The 22925-nt window shown below is 42.3% G+C and overlaps 1 protein-coding gene across 6 annotated transcripts in view; it reads left to right on the forward strand.

Moving 5' to 3' along the window:
* Window positions 1–22925, forward strand: part of NRXN3 (neurexin 3) — a 1403073-nt gene that overhangs the window by 1343122 nt on the left and 37026 nt on the right. For 4 of the 6 annotated variants that reach the window (XM_084630166.1, XM_084630168.1, XM_084630170.1 and 1 more), the window contains one exon: window positions 6017–6092. In XM_084630166.1, coding sequence (XP_084486292.1) covers window positions 6017–6092 — 76 coding nt within the window. Of the gene's footprint in view, window positions 1–6016; window positions 6102–22925 lie in introns of all 6 variants that reach the window. The other 2 variants (XM_084630167.1, XM_084630171.1) reach the window with 1 other exon arrangement.

Here is a 22925-nt window from a genome sequence, read left to right on the forward strand (position 1 = left end):
ATCCTGAAGGACAACCCATCGTTCTCACAGATCTTGGGAGACAGGCCAGTCTTTGCTTACAGACAGACCCCCAACCTGAAGCAAATACTCACCAGCAACCACACAACAAAAACACTAACCCAGGAACCTATCCTTGCAACAAAGCCCGTTGCCAACTGTGCCCACATATCTATTCAGGGGACACCATCACAGTGCCTAATCACATCAGCCACACTATCAGAGGCTCGTTCACCTGCACATCTACCAATGTGATATATGCCATCATGTGCCAGCAATGCCCCTCTGCCACGTACATTGGCCAAACTGGACAGTCTCTACATAAAAGAATAAATGGGCACAAATCAGACATCAAGAATTATGACATTCAAACACCAGTCAGAAAACACAATCTTTGGTCACTCGATTACAGATCTAAAAGTGGCAATTCTTCAACAAAAAAACTTCAAAAACAGACTCCAACAAGAGACTGTTGAATTGGAATTAATTTGCAAACTGGACGCAATTAACTTAGGCTTGAATAAAGACTGGCAGTGGATGTGTCATTACACAAAGTAAAACTGTTTCCCCATGTTTATTCCCCCCACACACACACACACAGTTCCTCACACGTTCTTGTCAACTGCTGGAAATGGCCCACCTTGATTATCACTACAAAAGGTTCCTACCCCCGCCCCCTTGCTGGTAATAGCTCACCTTACCTGATCACTCTTGTTACAGTGTGTATGCGTATATAAAATCTCCCCACTGTATTTTCTACTGCATGCATCTGATGAAGTGAGCTGTAGCTCACGAAAGCTTATGCTCAAATAAATTTGTTAGTCTCTAAGGTGCCACAAGTACTCCTTTTCTTTTTGCGGATACAGACTAACACGGCTGCTACTCTGAAACCTTTCAGTATACAGTGCTATAAAATCCCCCCTGGCCAGAGGCAAAGCCCTTTCACCTGTAAAGGGTTAAGAAGCTAAGATAACCTCGCTGGCACCTGACCCAAAATGACCAATGAGAGGACAAGATACTTTCAAATCTGGAGCGGGGGGGGGGGGGGAACAAAGGGTCTGTCTGTCTGTGTGATGCTTTTGCCAGGAACAGATCAGGAATGCAGCCTCACAACCTCTGTTAGTTAGTAAGTAATCTAGCTAGAAATGCGTTAAATTTCCTTTTGTTTAATGGCTGGTAAAATAAGCTGTGCTGAATGGAATGTATATTCCTGCTTTTGTGTCTTTTTGTAACTTAAGGTTTTGCCCAGAGGGATTCTCTGTTTTGAATCTGATTACCCTGTAAGGTATTTACCATCCTGATTTTACAGAAGTGATTCTTTTACCTTTTCTTTCATGAAAATTCTTCTTTTAAGAACCTGATTGATTTTTCATTGTTCTTAAGATCCAAGGGTTTGGGGCTGTGTTCACCTGTACAAATGGTGAGGATTCTTATCAAGCCTTCCCCAGGAAAGGGGGTGTAGGGCTTGGGGGAAGACGTCTCCAAGTAGGCTCTTCCCCTGGTCTTTGTGTAAGACGCTTGGTGATGGCAGCATACGGTTCAAGGACAAGGCAAAGTTTGTACTTGGGGAAGTTTTTAACCTAAGCTGGTAAGAATAAGCTTAGGGGGTCTTTCATGCAGGTCCCCACATCTGTACTCTAGAGTTCAGAGTGGGGAAGGACCGTTGACAAGGCCCATGCTTATTTTCCATTAGACCATGCTGTCTTGTGAAGCTGCATCACCCTTTGCAGGTCATGTTGGTCTCATGAGATGGTCTTGAAAGTGACAGATTCCAGCCACAAGGCTTTCTGGTCTCCTAAGGGGCTCATTTGCTCTAGTTTTCTGCTCCTCCTCATTGAAATACTACCTAGTATGATTCATATGTTGGGTATGTGAACTGAAGGAAGTGCATGGAAAGCCAACATGTGTGGGCATTGGGAAAACAAATAGCGATGGAAGGATAAGGCATGTCTTGGGGAAAAATAATACAGGATGATAGGTGGCAAGACGGCTTACTGAATTAGTCCTTCCTGTTGTTTCTAGCGATCTTGGCTTTGGTCAAAAAATTATACTAGCTTTGGTGGCCTTTCTTTCTAATCCTAATTTTTGTACATACAAAGCTATTACATAATCTGGCATTATCAGCAGCTGCAGTTAGGGTGCAGGGTGAGTTAGCTGGTCACAACTGAGGTGTGTTGGTAAAGCTGTGTTGGAGAGCAGTCCTGGAATAGCAAGACGTGCTGCAGGTCAGGACCGGCAGGATTGTTAGGTGTAGAATTGGGCGCCATCTGCTAGCATTTTGCCTGATTCTTGTCCACTCTAGCGGGCCCCTTTCTCAAGGCCTCCAGATTTGCTTACAGATTTTAAAAAAGATAACCTTAAAACACAGTATTTAGAATTGGGAAGGTGGCGGGGTGACAGAGGAAAGCCACTTGCAGTAAATCATTAGAATTCAGTTAAGCATCAGAATTGTATAAGCCTTTTCCCTTTAAACCATTTATCTAGGGGATGTACATATGTAGTCTGTGCAGTATATGCGATGCTCAGGCCTTGAGCTGACTTGTAGGAGGGAGAGGGAGCTGAAAGATGAAAAGGTGTCAGCCCAACTGCCTGCGCAGCTCTTTCTTGCTCACAGCTAGTGTCCTACTTCAAAGTTCTGCATCTGCCAGCTTCTGCAGGAGATGGTGCCAGCAAGAGGAGAAAGCAGATGTTCCAAGTGAGCTCCTTATTTTCCAGGAACACACTTGACTCAGATTGGCATTGCTGTTGGATTTGATTCCAAGCTTGTATCATCCAAAGTCATCATATGATATATAAAGGATCAACAAAAAAGCAGCATATTGTAATTGTCATGCTTATATCCTACTGCAACCAATCCATTTCTGCCTCCTCTCAAAGGTTTTTAGCCATAGCATCCTGGCTCTGAACTTGCCAAGTCCTCTAATCTAACAAAGAAAGCTCAATTTCTACAAGAGCTGTTGGTGATCCAGCAGGTCATGCAATTCCCTCAGAGTCCTTATCAATCCAGTATCCCAGCATGGACCTCTAGCACTTCTGGAAGTGTCCTCTTTCTTCTAAATATAAAACTTAGAAAGATCCTATGGTACTTCTTGCAAGTGGTAAGGGTGTCTGTGGTGTCCAGATTTCAGTGTGGTTAATTACATGCCATCCCAGCATTTTCAGTTCAGTACTCTTCACTTGTTATTTTGTAGTTTTGTAGTTTAATAGTTAACATGTTTCATTCCAGAGGCAGCTGCATTTCACTGTTGGGAAATATGCTTCCTATATGTATTGTTTATAAAGTGGTTTGGTATCCTTTTGGATGAATGATGCTTCTTAAAATATATCTGGTAGGAAGGAGGTTATAGGTACCGAACATACATCTTGCACGTCTCTCCTCTGCCCACCCTGTGCTGAACAGACAGGCATTCTAGCCAATTAATTTAAAGTGAGAAATCAGCCTTAGCATTTCAACAAAACGTCTACCCCTACGAAGATGTCAGTTCAGCCAAAGAAAGAACCTTGGTACCAAAGCCAGCAAGATCTCTTTGAACATGATACTTGAAGTTCCTTACATTCTTCTACCTCCTGAACCACATGTGACATTCTTGAAGTCCAGAGCAAAAAGGTTGTAAGTAGACTGTTTTTTCCTCAGCCTGGCTCCTAAGAAGGCCATTTGCATAGTCAAAAATAACACAATATATAGACTAGGTGGTCTGATGCCTGTTTAACTAGCTGCTCTTCCAAGGCATAGGTCCCATGTAATCCATTCCCGATGGGCCACTGCAGGATTGTGCCCTCCAAATGTTTCCTAGTCCTCTGTCTGTCGAGTCCAAGATTAAGTGATTCATGTGATAAGACTTCCAGTACTATCCATGGGTTATTTTCTATGTGAGCCTCATAGATATTCCGATTTTATTTTTCTACATCTTAATTTCACCCCCTTACTCCTAGTCATATTCCAAGGCCCACCGTAACTCACCGAAATCAGAGAAATGTTAGGTTGGACCTGGTACCTTCAACACCACAGCAGGTGTGACCTATTTTGAAGTACTTGTTTTGTTTAGCAGCTCATAAAGAGCTTTGTGTGAAGAAGTGCCTGATACATTCAGCAGTACCTCAGGTATGTTCTAACTGAATATACTGACTAACTTCTTAATATACCAAACAGGAAGACGAGCAGTGTTCAGCTAGTACTTGGATTCTCCAGCAAAAACCCTACTAGATGAGTGTAACCCTTAGGAAAATGACCAATGGATGCAACCTGTGAGTGGCTAGTGACTAGTGTTTGGGTGTTCTGGGGTGGAGAGAGACTCTGCAGCCAAAAGGAGGAGAGATTAGATCAGGGCTTCCCTGCCTCACCTCCCCTACTGGCTCCCACGCCGTCTCTCAGCTCAAGAAGCAGAAAGGGAGAGTGGCATGTGCCCACATCAGAGGCCAGTGTCGGGGCAAGGTTTCCTGGCACAAATCCAGGACAGCTCTGTGCTAAAGAACAATTGTGTAAGGAGCCTGGGGCTGGCTGCCCTCTTGAGAAAGAGCCCTTTGAGATAGTCATATGGGGGCTCGGAAGGTAAGGGAGTGCTCCTTTTGAGGAAGATGGAGAGTCCTTTGGTGGAATGAGGAGTTGTGTATTTGTAGTGACCTGAAGTCCCCAGGATGAATACACCTCTCCTGGGAACCTAAGTACAAGGTACTGAGGAAAATTACACTCCTCCTGAATGTCTATGAGTTAAGTAGCAGCTTGTGCCAGCCCCAGCAAGGACAGTTCTTACATGGATCTTCCATGAGTCCTTGCACTGATCCCATGGCTGTGTCTGATCTGCGGCTTTCTGCACCATGCCAGGAAGGAACAGGAAAGAGAGACTGTTTCAGTGGCAGACTTAGGTTGAGCTGATGCTGCTGAGGGTAGGATAATTTTCTACTATGTGCAGGAACATTATAACCTGTGTCCGGAGGCTGCCACAAAATCTCCCTAATGGTCCACATTACTAATTCAACTAATTACAGCAATTACATGAAGGAGTTGCTGCTGGGGAGAGAAGCCATTACACTTCTCCCTAACACACTGCAGTACATGCTGCTCATTATTTAGACCAGCAACAACAACAACAAAATTACCAGCTGGAAACTGCAAGTAACATACTGAAACTCACAAAGGCCAGGGATATTCTTAGTTTGCCGTAAGCCTTTCAGTGCCAGATCTTCCTTCCCACCTTCTGTACTGCTGCCGGTCCTTTAACATTCGACTCTATCTCTCTACAGTTAGCAGACCAAACTGTACTTTGCACTATGTGGACTTATCTGGAATGGTCAGCGGCACAGAAGAATTGTGCCTGCATTACTTAGCAGTGCAGCAGTTGTGCTCTGTCTGGGTATATCTGGAATGTTTCCCAGTGCAGCAGGTGCATTCTACCTGGAGTGATTAGCAGAGCAGCAGGTGCCCTCAGCCTGAGTGCAAATGATGGGCTTAGCAACACAGCGTGCTTGTTCTCTGGGGGCAACTGATACATTTGGCTGCACAGGAGGTGTCTGTTATTTGACTGCATCTAGTATGTTTAGCTGTACAGTAACTGCATTCAACCTCAAAGTCCCTAGTATGCTCAGCTGCAGAATGGACCTATGTGGTATTTCAGCAGAACACCAGATGTGCTCTAACTGGACATACTTTGGCTGTATCTGGACCATTTGCACGCCCAGCACGTGTTTTACGTGGGTGTACCTAGTCTGTTCAGTAGCACAACAGGTTCAACTTGGTATATTAAACAGCATAGCGGGGACACTGTATCTGTACATACCTGAAATATTCAGCAGCACAGTGGAATAATTTTACCTGGTATAATGGAAACCAACATTATGGAAGGTGTACAATACCTAGACATGTCTGGAATGTTGAACAGAACTCAAGCATTTTAAAAAGATGCAATTGAAAATATTTTCCCAGGAATGTTAACTGCCTCTGTTACAATCTTTTTGGTAGGAAATGCCTTATCACTTTTTTTCTTTTTTTCCCTCTTCTTTGATCCCTTCCTTCACGTGCTAGACCACTGATGACATTGTTTCATCCGCTGAATGTTCCAGCGATGACGAAGACCTCATTGAATGTGAGCCGAGTACAGGTAAGTCAGGTCAGTCTTGTTTTGCTTGCTTTCTTATTTCATTTGCAAAAAACAATACATACACATATATATATGTGTGTGTGTGTGTGTGCGCTTGTGTGTGTGTGAATTTATACATATATATAGCTATATGTGTATATGTAATATACATATACATATATAGTATATAAAATACAAATTTATACAGCCAAGCATCAGATCCCATGGAGTTGGCAATAACAAAAGACAGAGACGTAATAACCTCTCAGTTAATGGAAAGCTGTTTTCACAGGAAGCCAAACTTCCTGGAACCAGCCCCTAATTAATTAATTAATAGTTAACAGTTGTGCTACGTATTTGTAGCAGCCATTGTGCTGCTCAGGTGGAGAGGAAGAAATTGATGTGGTCCAAAGCATATATTAAAGGTGGACGGACTGAGGGGCGAAAGAGAGAGAAGAGAGTGGAGCAATAAAGAATGGTCAATACTATTTAATCCTCATTAATCGTTATTCTGAGGATATGCTGCAAAAATATATTTGTCCATGGGATTCTGAATGCAGTTAACATGGTACTATATTCATACTAGTTTTGTTCTCTGTGTGCCTAGAGAACTTGGGGAGTATCACAGTAAATGCAAAATTAGTATTAAGTTGTGCCATGTTACCTGTAATGATGCTTCAAAATGTATCCATTAAGAGTCAACAGAAGTGTAGCCATTTGAAAATGATTTGACTCCTCCCTTTAGACCCAGATACATTTTGATGGTTTGATGGCTTTACTTTCTGGTGAGATATATATGATGTGATATCCAGCAGGCAACTGCAGTCTGTTTTATTTCTTACAGACTTTTTCAAGTCGTCTTTTTGAGGCTTGCCATGAGTTAAGCATTTATATAATAGAGAACAGATATCATCGAATTTCTGTGTACATTAAAAAATGGAGTTTGGTTAGACTCTTACATCATTAAAGGTGAAACACATAAATAGTTTGTTTAATTTTTGTTTTTGTTTTGTTTTTGCTTTGGTTTATTATTTGTTTGGGGTTATTTTTCTTTTTGCTAAAAAGCCCCCATAAAATGTTCTGTTCATAGTTTCCTGAAGCTTTCAGATTAATATAGTCATAATAATAAAAGTCACCCAAAGCTAGTGCTTTCATATTTCTTTTCCACCTTTCATAGGCAGCCTGCGTTTTTTGGTTGTTGTGGGTTTTGTTTTGGTTTTTTTTTTTTTTTTGGTAGAACTTGGTCATGCAATAACTAACATGGCTTTGGACTGTAGCTGGGAAATTCCACAGTGGAACCACTAGGGAAGGCAGTGACACTCAGGCAGATGCAAGCAAATGGTAGAGCCTCTCCCCTCTATCCCTTCTACCAGATCAATATAAAGGTCTATGCACTTAGCCAGGCAGGTAGTTGAAAACTTTTCCTCCAACATTTTCATGCAGCTGGGGTTACGTAACCAGGCTCAGCTGTACTTGGCAGTGCTCCACTGCCTGGCATTCAGCATATTTTCTGTAATCCACAGTGGAGTTAAGGCTGTCCTACATCCCAGCCTGGCAATCATGAGACTAGGTTAGCATGTAAACAGCTGACTCAGAGGTGGGTACAAGTGGCACAGTAAGACCTACCATAGAGACAGGCAGCAGTGAGTCACTGGGAATCAGCACAGTGGCGCCTTATTAAGGCAAGGCCATGGAATTTAGTGCCATGCACAAAGGACTGAAGAAACAGAAACTATTGGTTCGTCCATTTAAAGACCCCTACTAATCTTCAAAGATCTCAATAAACTTTCATTTTTTCTTTGACTGTCAAAATGGAAGTATTTTCTGATTTTTATCAGCCTGCTCCTCTTGTCCATTCCCTGCAATGCAATAGAGTCATTGATTTATAGATTCAAAAGCCAAAAGTGACTATTGTGATCATCTAGTCTGATCTCCTTTATAACACAGGCTTCCCCAAAATAATTCCTAGAGCAGATCTCTTAGAAAAAACATCCAGTCTGTGTCACAGCTCTTTTCATGGTGATGAATTGTGATGGTACAGAATGGTACATTCTGTGATGGTACATTCATCTGAGAATGTAACATCAGTGAATGAGTCAAGCCTGGAGGAGCAGGCTTCTAAAATAGGAAGAAGCCATTGCACTAATATTTTGGAATATTCCACTAGGTGCCCTAAATACCTTTGAAAATCTGGCCTGTAGGAGCCGAAGTCCCATTGAAAGTATAAGTGACTTCGGCACTTTTGAAAATTTGGTCCCAAAACGTCTCTGTGCCTCATATATACAATGGGGATTACCCCTCCCTAGTGCCTCATTGAGAGGGTAAGGTGATACACTGACGTCAGTAGAGTGCCTCAGGATTTACACTGGTACTGAGTGGAGGAGTTGACTGGCCCACTGGCCAAGTGATCTTTGCTGTGGATGCTCACTTATGCACTTGGGATTAAATCCTCTCAGCAGCACTAGTGTGCAAAGTCAGTAGAGGGAGAAGCAGCAGGGCTATATCAGTCACAGTGCAAGGAGAAGTGGATGGCTAATATACCAGATCCTCCCACACACAGAGTTATGATCTGAAGACCTATGGTCACTCCTCCACTGGATAGCAAGTATGTTGCTGTGGACAAGTGCTAGCTGGGGCTTACTTTACTCCTCAATTAGATATCTTCTGTCTACACTACAAAGTTAGCTCAGCTTAACTACATCACTCAGGGCTGCGAAAAATTTCATTTTCTGTGCAATGTACAGTAACTCCTCACTTAACGTCCTCCTGCTTAACGTTGTTTCAAAGTTACGTCACTGCTCAATTAGGGAACATGCTCGTCAAAAGTTGTGCAATGCTCCCTTGTAACATCGTTTGGCTGCCTGCTCTGTCCACTGCTTGTAAGTTTTTGTGGAAGAGCAGTGACTTTACAAGGGAGCATTGCACAAGTTCCTCTTCTCCGCCTCCTCCCCCTCCCTCCCAGTGCTTCCCCCACTGCCAAACAGCTGTTTGGCTGCGCTTAGGACTTTCTGGGAGGGAGGGGAGGAGAGGGGAAGTACTGAGTCTCCACTCCTTCCCCTCCCTTCCAGAAAATCCTAAGCGCTGCCAAACTGTTTGGCAGCAGGGAAGCGCTGGGAGGAAGGGGGAAGTGCCACATCTCCGCTCCTCCCCCTCGCTCCCAGAAAGTCCTAAGCACCGCCAAACAGCTGTTTGGTGGCACTTAGGAATTTCGGGAGGGGGGAAGGAGGGAGCGGGGATGTAGCATGCTCTGGAGAGGAGGTGGAGTGAGGGTGAGAGGAGGTGAGCCTAGAGTGGAGTGGGGACAGGAAGGGGCAGGCCTAGAGCATCCCCTGGCAAAGTTGGCGCCTGTTCTTCTCCGGGTAAGCTGCCACTGCTGCTGCGAAGGTGCTTCCTAGTGTCCTTGCCTGCAGTGGGCTGTGCCTGTGTGGGGTAAGCCAGGGGCACTTCCCAACCACAGTACAGTATTGGACAATATATAATGCCTTTTGTCTGCTCCAAATTTTTTGCCTTGGAACCTAACCCCCCGCATTTACATTAAATCCTATGGGAAAATTGGATTCGTTTAACATCGTTTCACTTAAAGTTGCATTTTTCAGGAGCATAACTACAACGTTAAATGAGGAGTTACTGTAATTAGGCTGACCAAAGTCCTGTTGTAGACACTTCTAGGTCAATGGAAGATTTATGCTGTTGACCTAGATACCACCTCCTGGAGAGATGGATTTACTACAGTGATGGAAGAACCACTTCTGATGCTGTAGTAAGTGTCTGCACTACAGTGGTGCAGATGTGCCGCAATAACGTTTCTAGTGTAGATATACCCTCAGTGTCAGAACCCACCCCATCCCCCAATTTCAAAGGAAGTAGAATGGTCCTTTTGATATTTCTGAAATCAGCAGAAAAGTACATGGGTCCCTTGAACCATCCTGTTCTGGTCAGCAGACCCCTGTGGTGGAGGGTGCATTGGACGTGTCTCAGTACCCTCTTGCTTCACCAGCCAGGGCACGATTTGGCCATTTGCAAGGATCTCTTCCTTTAGCAGATACCCCAGAGAGAGAAAGAACCAGATGGTTTTACTTGTGTTTTTAATCAAACTCATTTAAAGTTGCTTCCTCCTGTTCTGCTGGCAGGTCAGTGTATTTTACACTACCCTGTGGCTTTTCTTTTCAGTTCTGCAACAAATTGGAAATTAAAAGACAGACCCAATTCAGGCCCCATCATGTTCCTCTGATAATGGGTAACCTTTAAAGCCCCTGAGCTTGTTCCAGATGTCAGGACGTGGCTTTGCTTCACACCCAGAGCTATGATCCAGTAACCTATCCATTACCAAACACAAATGGTTACCCTACTGCAGCTGTGAGATGTGATGCATACCAGAGTAAGGTCATTGTGCAATACACAAGCACAATGAGTCAAGGTCAGGAGAGAGTCTCCTCCTTCAATTCAAAGCGTTTCAGATTTCATGTGAGTCAGACTCCAATCCCCAGAGCCAAATATATTCCTATGGTTTTTTTTCTGGGTCCAATCCAACACCCAGAGGAGACCATTTTCAGATTCTGGTTTGAATGTGTTTAAAGATGGCAGAAAATCATGAGATTTGCATCTCTTTGAGGTCAAAAATGTCATGAGACCTACTTGTGAGATGTCAGCACCATTGAACCCAAGGCCTAATTCTGCATTGAATCCAAACCTTGAACCTCAACATACAGCTACTCTGGATCCAAATACCTCTAGCCCACTTCGATAAAAGTAAAAGATGTATAAAAACGAAACTTGCTTCTCCAGCTCTTTTTTGTATAGGGGCTGTGCTGGCCATCTCCCAGCACAGCAGGGATGGCAGGCAACTTGCACTTCTACAGGCAAACTTACTGCTGCTAGGAGCCTGCAACCTGCATGTCAGTTGAGCTCCCTGTTTATACCCCAGGTTCTCTCCCTGACATTCCTGTCCTGGCTCTGATCAAGCTTGGGTCCATCTGTCATGTAACCACACATACCTATGGAAGTGTACCTAAAAAGCAGTGGTAGCACTATAAATGAGTCTAATAACAATCCCTTTGAAAAGTAATAACAGAAAAGTGGTTGATGGTCTAAAGATAAGAAAGTTTGACATTCATCTTCGTGCAGAAGGCCCTAAATACCTCATATATGCCACTTAAAACCCTAATACAGGGGTAAAGTAGGACTTAAATGGCACATAGGGTGCTGGGGAGAAAGTCACCCAAAATGGAGAGATTTCCCTCCTCTGCATTAGTGCTGAATTGCTTGTTATAATCAATTCTCTAAGTGTGCCCAAGATACCATATTTATATCTGGATCTGGATTTCAAATACTCCCAAAGTCTGGGGTACTCAGGCCAAAGGTGTTGGTTTGGCCCATTCTAGAGGTAGAAGTCATTTGTGCAATTCAGTTCCAGATTTTGGTTCAGATTTCTCACACCCCCAAAGTTGGGTCCAGTGTCTTGACACGGCATATTAGAGAAAGAGGCAGCCACTGTGCTGTTCTGATCATGCATCTACAATCAGTGGGTGGAAGATTTTTAAAGCTATTCTGTGCAAAGTTTGAACCTGGAGGGTATTTGTGTGTCTGAGCTATAAGCCCTCAGCAAAATGAGGAGTAAATTTCATCTGCCTTTAACACAGCCTCCAGTGTCCTGAAAATCATGGTTCTCTTTTCTTAACAGCTGCTGTTGTAACTCAGCACCATTACCCTTTCATCCGTCAAGTTTGTCCTTATAACCCTTTGGGACTGACTCAGATTAAATGCATATAATTGGGCAGTGAGTTGGAATTGCAGCCCAGCACACTTATGGTATTAGTCAAAACAACAATACCCAAACACTTGCCAGTAAACCGAGATCCTGTAACATAACCTCTAGGAATGATCCGCAGCTATGAGGTAAACCTCCCAGGCCCCCTGGGTTCACACAGACAGTGGGTTTCTAACTGCTTTGGTTGCAGGCTTCTAGTTTTTACTAGCCTGACTGACTTTCCCAGCCTTTTTCAAGAGGAATTTATTTGGTGTATTTCATTCATCCAAAAAACTTAACCTGAGGCTGACTCTAGCAAATCAAACCAGAAGGCTTTTCCCAGGAGGGAGTCAATGTGCCAAACCTTCAGCAGAAACCCAAAGACCTGTAATTCATGCCCTGAAACATGAAAACATCGACTGCATTTACCTATGTGTGTGTGACAAATATACACACCTACACGGTAGGCACATATATCTATATATACAGAAGCTAGTATACATGCAACTGTGAACACACTATTCTACTTTATGCGCCAGACTAATCCATGGGTTTCCATTTTCTGTCAACGTAACCCTGAGTGCTAGGGCTCCACAGTGGAAAGTCTGCCAAGGACACAGGCTTTAGCTGCAGAAAGCAGCAGGGCAGGGCACACTGTCTCTTCCACTAGGGATCTGCAGGCAAGTAGCCAGCAGGAAAAGCACAGTGCTGGGTGGAAGGAATCATGGGTAGGAAAATCAGGGGAAATGCTGATTCAGCGCAACCCTCCTTCAGCTAGCACCACTGGGCTTCTATGGAGCACCCAGTGGATTTGAAAGCTGTCTTCCATCACACCCATCTCCAGCAGGAACTCTGTGAGACATGTTCTGCTGCTCACCCCTCAATGTCAAATCCTCTGACCAGAGATCCCGCATCAGGCAAAATGAATGTTACCCTGTTTCTGTCTCTGGGGCTCACATTCTGCCCTTAAATGTGTGTGAATGGTACACACTGCCTTTAGTGTGACACTCACAAAGGGGATACTTTGGGCTCAAATTGTGCAGCATAGCTCTCAACTCCTCAGCCACACAGAACGCAAAGGACCTAAAGTGAGAGAGAGACAAGGGGAACAGAAGGGCCCGATGTAAATCCTGACACAGGCATCATTTCTCAAGCACAAATACAATCCACCTCATCTTCCAGAGGCTACATTTCCACGGTTAGTCATTCACAACAGCCAGAGTGAAATGATACTAAGACCTTGACTTTTACCTCCATCAACCCTCCCACTGGCTTGGGGCACCGAGAGAATACAGGACTGAGTCCCAGGTGCGTGGGTCTGAAATGAGGACTATCCTTGTGGGGCAGAATTACATGAGGTGACATTTGTAATGACAATGGCTGCTTGATGGAACTTTCTGGCTACAGATGTTTTTTATGGCCAAAACAAAAGAACAAGTTTTACTGATCACTTATGCAGAGCCTTCTGGGTTTTTTTCCCACCCTCCTTTTTATGTTATATTTTTATTTTGGCTTTGGTTTTCAGGGGGTTGATCCTTCTATATAAGCCCCAAACACCCCCTCGAGTTTATATAGTTTAGATCTATATATACACTGTATACAGTATATATATACGTATGTATATATACTAAAGTAATGTGAGACCAATATCTGCAATAGTCCCTATCATCCAATCACATGTTTACACAGAAATTCATGCCCTCATCTAACCCCAGCATCCACTGATATGGACAGATGCATGATACTGTTAATTCTTGGTGAATAAAGCATGTTTTTTTCTTTTTCTTTGGAGGGTTTTTTCCCCCTATTTTCCTTTTATTTATTTATTTATTTGTTCGTTTTTCAAGGAATAGTTTCATCTGCCAGTTAGCCTTGGGGAGGAATGGGGCAGAGAGAATAAAAAATTATACAGCTATATCCATCAATATATACACATAAGGCTCCATGTATATATAGATAGATATATACGTTGTATATATTTGAAGAACATTTTCTGTCGTTTCGCCTCATCTTGTGCCGCATGAATTTTTGGTGATTGATATTTTAGTTACCTTTATTTTATTTTATTTTTTTTAATCATGATGATGCCATATTGCTATTTTTTTAATTTTTAAAGTTGTTGTAATTTTTGGTTTGTATTTTTGGAGTAATTCCAACAAAATAATGATTAAATCAACTTGCGAGAGAGAGAGATAGCTCTGCAATCCAACAAAGGCAACAAAATCTTTTCTTGCCATCCTAAAAATTCAAACTTCCAGATTAAAAAAGACATCCCAAGAAAGTTGTGTGCAAAAGAATGAAGATTCTCACCCCCCGCATGCCTTTCTTTTTATTCTCCCTTTTATTTCCTTCCTTTTTTTGCTTCTGCACAGACCCTCTCTTGTCACCTCCCCCTTTTTACATTTCTTTTCATTAAAAAAAAGCAAGAACTGTTTCTTCTTCTCCCACAAAAGACAAAAAACAAGGCAAAAAAAAAAAAAAACCCTTCCAACAATAAAATCCCTACAAACTGCAGATGGCATAAAAAGAATTTTATTGCAAGTGCAGAATATCTGTTGTATCTTTATTTCTGGGTCAGTGTAAGATCATTTTTGTGGCATGCTGTAGTTTTAGCTGATTAACTAACCATGGCCTTCATTAATCTGTGCATGAGCTGTGATGACGCCATTTTGTGTTTCATCAGAGCTATGCAGTCAGGCTAACCCAGCAAGTCTGTAGTGCATGATTTGGGAGATTATTTTTAACTTTTATTTTTAGTTGAATTATTATTTACTCTTTTTGGATGAGTTGTACCAATACCAGTGGCTGCCTCTGCAGTCTCAATGTTATATTTATTTATTTTTAGGGGTTTTTTTTCCTATTTTTTTAAAATCTTGGTAGCGATCTTGTGTCTTGTCTGTGTCCATCTGTCTTGTCAGTGTGTCTTGGAGTCCATTGTTCAGGTGTTGTTATGTGATTCTGTTCTCTGTTCGTTAGATGTTGTTTGAATCCCTCGCACCCTCTCACTCCCCCCCCCCCCCCCCCGCGTCCTCCGCCTTCCCTTTTAACCTTCACTAGAGGAAACTTCACAAAGGGGCAAAAAGCTTTTACTGATATTCTGATGCCAGGATTGCAGTATGGAAATCATAAGGTGCCTTTATAACCTGTCAATGGAGACAAATTTTGCAGCTGGAAAGTACTTGCCAACCCTTGTTGTTTTCATTTCACTTAGAACTGCTTTACTGACCTAACATTAAAGTGACTTCTTTGTACAAGAACAGCATTTCCATATGCCAACACCTTACACAGCAAAGCCATACTGTGTCTATGCACAGCTAGCTTAGTCTCTGGGAAAAGCTACATGCAATTGAGGCTATATGTTAAATTTAGAGGGGCCTTTTTGGCACTGCTGAAAAAAAATGTGGCACTCTGCCAAAGCAATTTCATGTATTGATGTATGGATTTTTTTCTAAAATTTACAATGCAGTTGTAGTCTGGAAAGGGACTCCATAAGAACAGTGCCTCTTCACTCCACAGAACAGTTCCCTGTATATTGAGTCGTGTCTGCCCTTTTTACTGCCACCAAGACTGAACTGTTTTGCACTTGTTAGCTCCTGAGGATCTTCTGGGAGCGTTAGCTGGAGTCTGTTCTGCCTTACAGATCAGCAGAACATTGTCAGCTAAATTCCAACTTCAGAATCTTTATTGCTGGGGTGACATACGGGCAGAAAGAGCAGAGCTGGGTTTTCAGATGCCAGGTTGAGTTTGTAGCCTTGTTTGTTAGAAAAATAATCTTTTAGCTTGTACGATTAAACAATTTCTGTTCCCATTGCATTCCATGGAAGTTTTGCCATTTATTTGACTGGGACACACATTTATTAGCAACAGAATAAATTTGGAAACCAACTATGCCAGTTTCATCCTGTCACACTAACCAGATTTTAGGGCAAACCTTAGTCAGGTTCTAACTTCCAGCTGTTGCAAAAGGGGCAAGGAGCTGATATTCTCTGCTTCTCCAGCTCTATTGCTTGCTCTTTGCTGTGTCTACCAATTGGTGCCCAAATACTTTAGCTGGACATAACCAGTTAGCAGAATTCTACTTTTGATGGACAGAGCTAACTCTGGCTGATCATAGTGGAATCAGTAAGCAGTACCTCGACCAAGTGAGATGCTAAGGAGCAACTCTGGCTGAGTCTGAGGATGTGTGCTAAGTAGAGATGGGCCCAAACCAAAACCCCAAATCTGAACAACGCAGAACTTTGGGATGATTGGATCTGGGTGTGAATTTTGCAGCTTGGCCCCATCTCCAATGTTCAGCAGATCTGAGCTGACTTTCATTTTGTAGGTATCCTGCACTTATGAACTGGGCTAGACAATAGACAGCACTATTGACTGTACGTGATCAGTGCCTTTTGGACTTAAAAACCCATCTTTGTCCATCATTGTCTAAGGCTTCAATGGATTAGGCTGCAGCCATTGGATTCAGTGACAGGTTTCAGAATAGCAGCCGTGTTAGTCTGTATCCGCAAAAAGAAAAGGTGGACTTGTGGAAAGGTTATGCTCAAATAGATTTGTTAGTCTCTAAGGTGCCACAAGTGCTCCTTTTCATTTTGTGGATTCAGTGAATTCATCTCATATCAATGGGGGAATGATGCACAGAACAGAGCTAATATCTCTTGCAGTTGGTATGCAAGAACCCTCATGACACATTTTCATGCGCACATTTAGCTATGAAGTCTAAAATCCCGGCTATCCTACAGGAAGAGATGGAATTCACTTTACAGGGCAGGTGGAATGTTAAGGTCCCAGGATTGTCTTCACTTCTTTATTTCAGGGCCTTCAAGTATTTATTTCTGAGCTAGTCGTGCTTATACCAAATTGATCCAAATAGAAACCAGTTTTACTGACCTGAGGAGTGCCTATTATCTGCTTAGTCTGGGGTTTGCCAAAGGAGGATGGTGGTAGGACATCTTAACATCTCAAGAGTTTAGTTTAGTTGATACTGGCCAATATATTGTTTTTGTTGTCATATTTGCACAGGACTCCAGACTTAATAACCTTTTTTTTCTGCCATAAATACCAAGAGTCCTATCGTGACTTAATCAAGAAGAAAAAAGGAAGTTGTTTGATCTGGAACATTTAATTGAGCATTATCAAATCTGGAAAAATAATAACAATATATTAATTTTTAAACCTTATTAGGTTTAGCTTTTAAATCTCCACAAATTAAATTTTCACATAGAGTAACTCTTAGTAAATCTGAAGACCTTCCATTTAGTTGCAGTAGTTTGTTAGGTGTTATTTAATTAAACCAATTGCTTACAATGAACAAAGGTATTGTATTACCCTCTATTGGATGGAATTAGCGTTGCTCATCTGGGCATCAGAGGTCCTGTACTGCTAACAGCAAAGGAGAGCCTCAAGGTGAAGGTGCTTTTAGAGCAGAAAGATCTGAGGTTTACTCCTGCTGCATCATGAAGTTCTGAGGGGCCACGGTGTTGCAGCATACGTTATAAATTCATGACAATAAATCCAAGGCTGGGCATGAAATGTTGCTGCAGACTGCAGAGTGACTGCTGAGTTTGCCTTATACAGTCATTGCAGAGTCACGTTTAGCTCTCTGGTTTGTAAAGTTGTTGAAGATAACGGGGGCATAAGAAGTGCAATATAATATCCTGTTCTGTTCCATTTTATCCTAGATAAGACCATAAATGGTTTACTAATACTTGAAATGTTGTTTCAGTTTCTGCTTTCATTGTCTCTCCGGGAGCAGACATTGCTAGCTTGGACAAGTTGTGACATACTTCATTGGCCAGCAGAGTGTTGTGTAGTTGTTAGAGCAGACGATCAGGAGTCTAGATTCCAGAGTTCTTTTCTGAGCTCTGACACTGATTCACTCTGTGACCTTCCCATTATATGCTTCACTTCATCCATCTGTAAAGTGTGGGAAAGGAAATAATACTTAGCTACATAACCTTGGGTGGGGGGCAGCTGAGACGTAATTGATTAATCATTTTAAATGATCTTGGCTACGCAGATGAAAGTTACTATATAACAGAGTGATAGTATTATTAACTAGTACAAAGTGTTATAATGATTAGTGTATTAGTTCTAAGCCTTATTATCATGATTGAATTATGAATAGCCAAGGCCTGCTGTTGCTATTAGTTGCTATGGTTTCTTGTTGAAACAATGGTTTTTAGATACTGTACGTTTCATATCAAGTACATACATGTGTGTGAACTTGTAGCAGTAGTTAGGAGGGTAATGCCAACTACCATTCCTGTATTAACCCCACCACAATGTGCTACTCCTTATCCCAATGAAAGTGTAAAATCTGCAATGCCTGGGGGTCATTCACAGGGCTCCCTTTGGTCCCTTTCATTTTCAACTAGCTTTAGTAGGAACCAGAAGTTGCTCCCCGGCCTGTGCTGTTTGGTGGTCAGTGTGAAACGTTCTTGGTCCACTTCTGTCAAGGTTCCTTCCCCACTCTGAACTCTAGGGTACAGATGTGGGGACCTGCATGAAAGACCCCCTAAGCTTATTCTTACCAGCTTAGGTTAAAACTTCCCCAGGGCACGATTCTTTGCCCTTGGATTAGGTAAAATGCTGCCACCACCAAGTGCTTAACAAAGAACCAAGGAAAAGGACCACTTGGAGTTTCTATTTCCCTAAACACCCCCTTTCCTGGGGAGGCTTGAGGATAAACAAGATGAGCACAAACCCCTTGGATTTTTAAGACCCAAAAAACCCAATCAGATTCTTAAAAATCAGAACTTTATTAAAAGAACAAAAAAAAAGATAAGAGAACAACTCTGTAAAATCAGAATGGAAGATAATCTTACAGGCAGTCAGATTCAAAACATAGAGAATCCCTCTAGGCAAAACCTTAAGTTACAAAAAGACACAAAAACAGGAATACACGTTTCCTCCAGCGCAGCAAATTTACAAGCCAAAAAACAAAGAAAACCTAACACATTTTCTAGCTAGATTACTTACTAACTCTGTAGGAGTTGGAGAGCTTGCCTCCTTGATCTGTTCCCAGCAAAGGTATCACACAGACAGACAAAAACCTTTCTCCCCCGCCCCCCTCCAGATTTGAAAGTATCTTGTCCCCTCATTGGTCATTTTGGGTCAGGTGCCAGCGAGGTTACCTTAGCTTCTTAACCCTTTACAGGTGAAAGGATTTTGCCTCTGGCCAGGAGGGATTTTGTAACACTGTACACAGAAAGGTGGTCACCCTTCCCTTTATATTTATGACAACTTCCTACTGGGAAAGGTGATGATCATCATAACTGGCACTAGGGCCTTGATCCACAAAGGTATTTAGGGGCCTATGAAATCAGTTAAATTATTTCAAATCAATGAGAGTTAGGTGCATAAATAACTTTGAGGATCTGGGTATAAATGAGCTACCTTTTAGCAGTCTCAGCAAACAAGCTAATGCAGAGGTTCTCAAACTGTGGTCCATGGACCACCAGTGGTCCACAAACTCCATTCAGGTGATCCGCAGATAGTTCCTCCAAGGTGCTCACCTGGGCAGCCGTACATGAGAGAATGAAGGGCCAGCCACCTAATTAGCGGAGCCGCACAGACATGTGTCCACTAATTAGGTGCCTAGACCCTGGAAAAGATGCACATATAAGGTGAGTTGGTGGCCTTGGGTGGGATAGGGGGTAGGTGGGAGGGAGCAGTGGGGTGAGAAGAGGGGGTGCGGGGAATTTGGGTTGTGCAAGGCTGAGGTGGCCAGAAAAAGAAGCGACTTTCCCCAGCTCCAGGGCTGCGGCTGCAGGGGAGAAATGGCCCTCCTTCCCAGCCTCAGCTCTGTGACCGCTGTGGTGTGGGAGAGACCCCCCTCCTTCCCAGCCCCAGCTTGGGGGCTGCTGCGGTGGGGGAGAGAGGGCACATCCATCGCATTAGTACGATAAGGCTACTGATATTAAAATATGAGTTGTGTGCTCTTATTTATAGAACAAAAAAAGTTAATTATTATTTTGGGTTTTTTTATATAGCACTTTTATCCAGAGGGCTTTACAGTAGTTAGCAAATGGTACAAAAGACATTTGGAAAGATCATTAAGTGGTCCGCCGAGACCCTCAGCAATTTTCAGGTGGTCCGTGAAAAAAAAACATTTGAGAACCACTGAGCTAATGATTGAATGGGAAAGGGTACTCAACTCCCCTCTCATCCCTAGACTCCAAATCAGAACTGAGGTACAATCACAAAGCACATTGTGAGGGGCAGCTTGTCTTGCTGTTGCCTTAGTGTTACCTTTCTGCAGATAAGAAGAAGATTTATCTGTGAGGGTATTAATCTAGGGGATGGCGAAGTGTGAGGGGAAAGGAAGAAGCAGCAGCCAACAAAGATTAGAGGGGCTATTGAAGGAGAAGGAGTACCACTCCATCACTCCCTCGCCCCTCCATTTTATTACCTGGCTATAACTCTGTTTGGGGAGCTATAGTCTTTCTCCAAGTCTCCCTCCCTGCCAGAGAACTAAACACACCTGTGAGCAGATAGAATCACAGCTCATTTTTATGATTTCTGATTGATGCATTCCAATGCAATATCTCCAAAATGACTGCAATGGGGTCTGTCTCTCTCATCTAAGTTTTAAAAAATGCAGGGTTGGTTGTTTTGTTTTTTGATGGGTTTTTTTTTTTTGAGGTCTTGTTAAAAGGCAGAGATCCTGGAGGGAGGAGAGGATGGCAGTCAAAAATAGAGCTGGAATTGACTAGATTCTCTTGGGAGTTTCTGTTAATCAGAGGCCCATCAGTTGTACATAACAGGAGAGATGAATAAGCTTAGAGTCACTGGGGGTCTGCCTCAAAGACTTTACATTTATACAGATTGAAGATCTTTTCTACTGAGATTCCATGCTCTGAATGTTTGCACACAGGGGAATTTGCCTTCACATTGGTCACAGTAGGTTGGAAGAAAGGGAGAAACGTAAACTAACTTTGACCATCCTTTTAAATAACCTTCTGAATTTCTTCTTCCTCCTTCTGAAGATTCCTGTTAGATATGAGGCACATAGTCTGGGTGGGAATCAGAAATAGCCACATTCTAGCTTACCAAATCAAACCCTGAATTTGCACAGATACCTTTGTCGTGCTGTAAATGTCCTTACATCATGAGATTAGGTTCAGAAGAGCCCCTCCTGGAGAGGTTTGAGAACTTTGTTCTGACAGAGCCCTGCCTTACTTAGCTTGTAAGAGCCAATATGCTATAAGTAAGCATTGAGATGAAGTATGTAAATTAAGAGAATTTCACCCTGATACAACAGGAAGTGTTAATTTCTGATCTTATCAAATAACAGTATTTCCTATTTGTCCTCTGTCTAGTAAGGTTAAGGAAAAGTGCAAGTGGTGATGAATATGGAATTATGTATTTATATAAAACCAGCATGTTATACAAAACTGATTATAATACTACATGCTCCACATGTATGTTGTTATTTCCTAAGTATTAAAAATCAGTTATCACTTCCTTGAAAATACACAGATTTTATCAATAGTTTTAAGAAACTAGGAGATGGTCAAAAAAATCAAACATTTGGCTTATCAGTACCGTTTTCATCCAAATGTAATAGTTTCCAATAGCATTACCACATAATCATTGGGATAAATTACCTTCAGATTAGTATTTCACAACTTATCTGGAAATAAATGGTGTATCTGGAACACCATATGCAGGGTCCATGCATTTAACAACTCCACCACCGTGGAATTTGCTTCAGAATCTAACCCTCAATCAGAATTTTGCTCCAGAAATTTAACTTTTTTCAGTGTTACTTCATTAACTTTGAGTTCTCGCAGTTTACATCAGGTGCAAGTGAGATCAGATTCAGACCCAGGGTTTTCAAGGGCATTGGCCACTTTGCCCACACTGGTTCTAGACCTTTTCGCAAGCCACTTGTTTATATTCCAGTCCATGTGCACTGTCACATTCTGGCAATCCCTCTAGAAACCTTGGCTGGGTTATCAAGCTGACAAATATCTAAATTACTAAGATATGATATTTTGAGCCTTCTGGGAGAAAGTCCTTATCCCTGTTAGCTTTGATTTTCAGCTTCATAAAGTATGTGGGAGAAGGCGAAAAATACCCAGTGACACATGCAGTGAAAGAGAAGAGAAAGAAAGAGGTGGCATATGATTCAAAAAAAGCTTTTTGCATCACAATCAAATGCATTTATGTTAGGTCTCTATATGTCTAGGGTAGTGATTATCTAATGTGAAACAAGAAAGAGCTATCTTGTTTCCTGAAGATAAATAATATCCTGGTGCCTGCCAGAAGATTATGGAAACGTGTTGCTAAAGGAAAAGTATGTCAAGTATATAGAGATAGATACTATCAGCAGAGAGATTTTCAAATCTCATTTTGTAGTTGAAGGGTTTTGTTTTGTATTCTTTTGGTGATGTTGCCTGGAGGTGAAAGCCCCCTGCTAATATCTGAAATGGTGTCTGACTAGAAGAAACGATAGCTAGTGCACTCCCTCTGGAGAGCAGCTGAATAGGCATTGGAGGCTGGGGTTCCAAATTGGGTGAGATGTCTGAGCTTGCTTTATCAGAAGGACCCAAGGCTCACCCTTTGGGGTCTAAGGCTCCACCAGAATCACTAGACAAGGGTGAAGGACAGTAAAAAAGGACAGTACAGTAACAACACTCGAGATAATGCTGAGGTTCTTAAACTTCAAAATTATTCTGTTGTGGTAGTTGTAAAGTTAATATGGAAGTAGGAAAACAGGGCATAAAAACTGCTCTCCCAATGGTATAAATCAGATGTAATTTTATTTTAAAAATCAGTGTAATTACACCAGTGTAAAACCAGCATAAGAAAGAACATAACCTACCCATGGAAATAAAGTTCACTTCCAAAACTGTCCAGTGCCCCATTTAGCCCAGTATCATGTCTCTTAGAAAGGCCAGTGGCAGATACTTTTGTGCTTTGCTTTTATTTCCAGCCTTGCAGGGCTTGAGATATCAGAATTTACAGTCCTGTCATCAGGGTTACCACCTTGCCTTCACCCTACATTTCTACTTCATTTCCAATCTGTTAGCCACTAGAGCCTCAGTTCTCAAGTGGTATAAAGTACTGACTCTAGGGCTGTATGAGAAACTGGATAACAAAAT

This window comes from Lepidochelys olivacea (assembly GCF_965140295.1).
Source record: "Lepidochelys olivacea isolate rLepOli2 genome assembly, chromosome: 6".
In the NCBI taxonomy this organism is placed as follows: domain Eukaryota; kingdom Metazoa; phylum Chordata; order Testudines; family Cheloniidae; genus Lepidochelys; species Lepidochelys olivacea.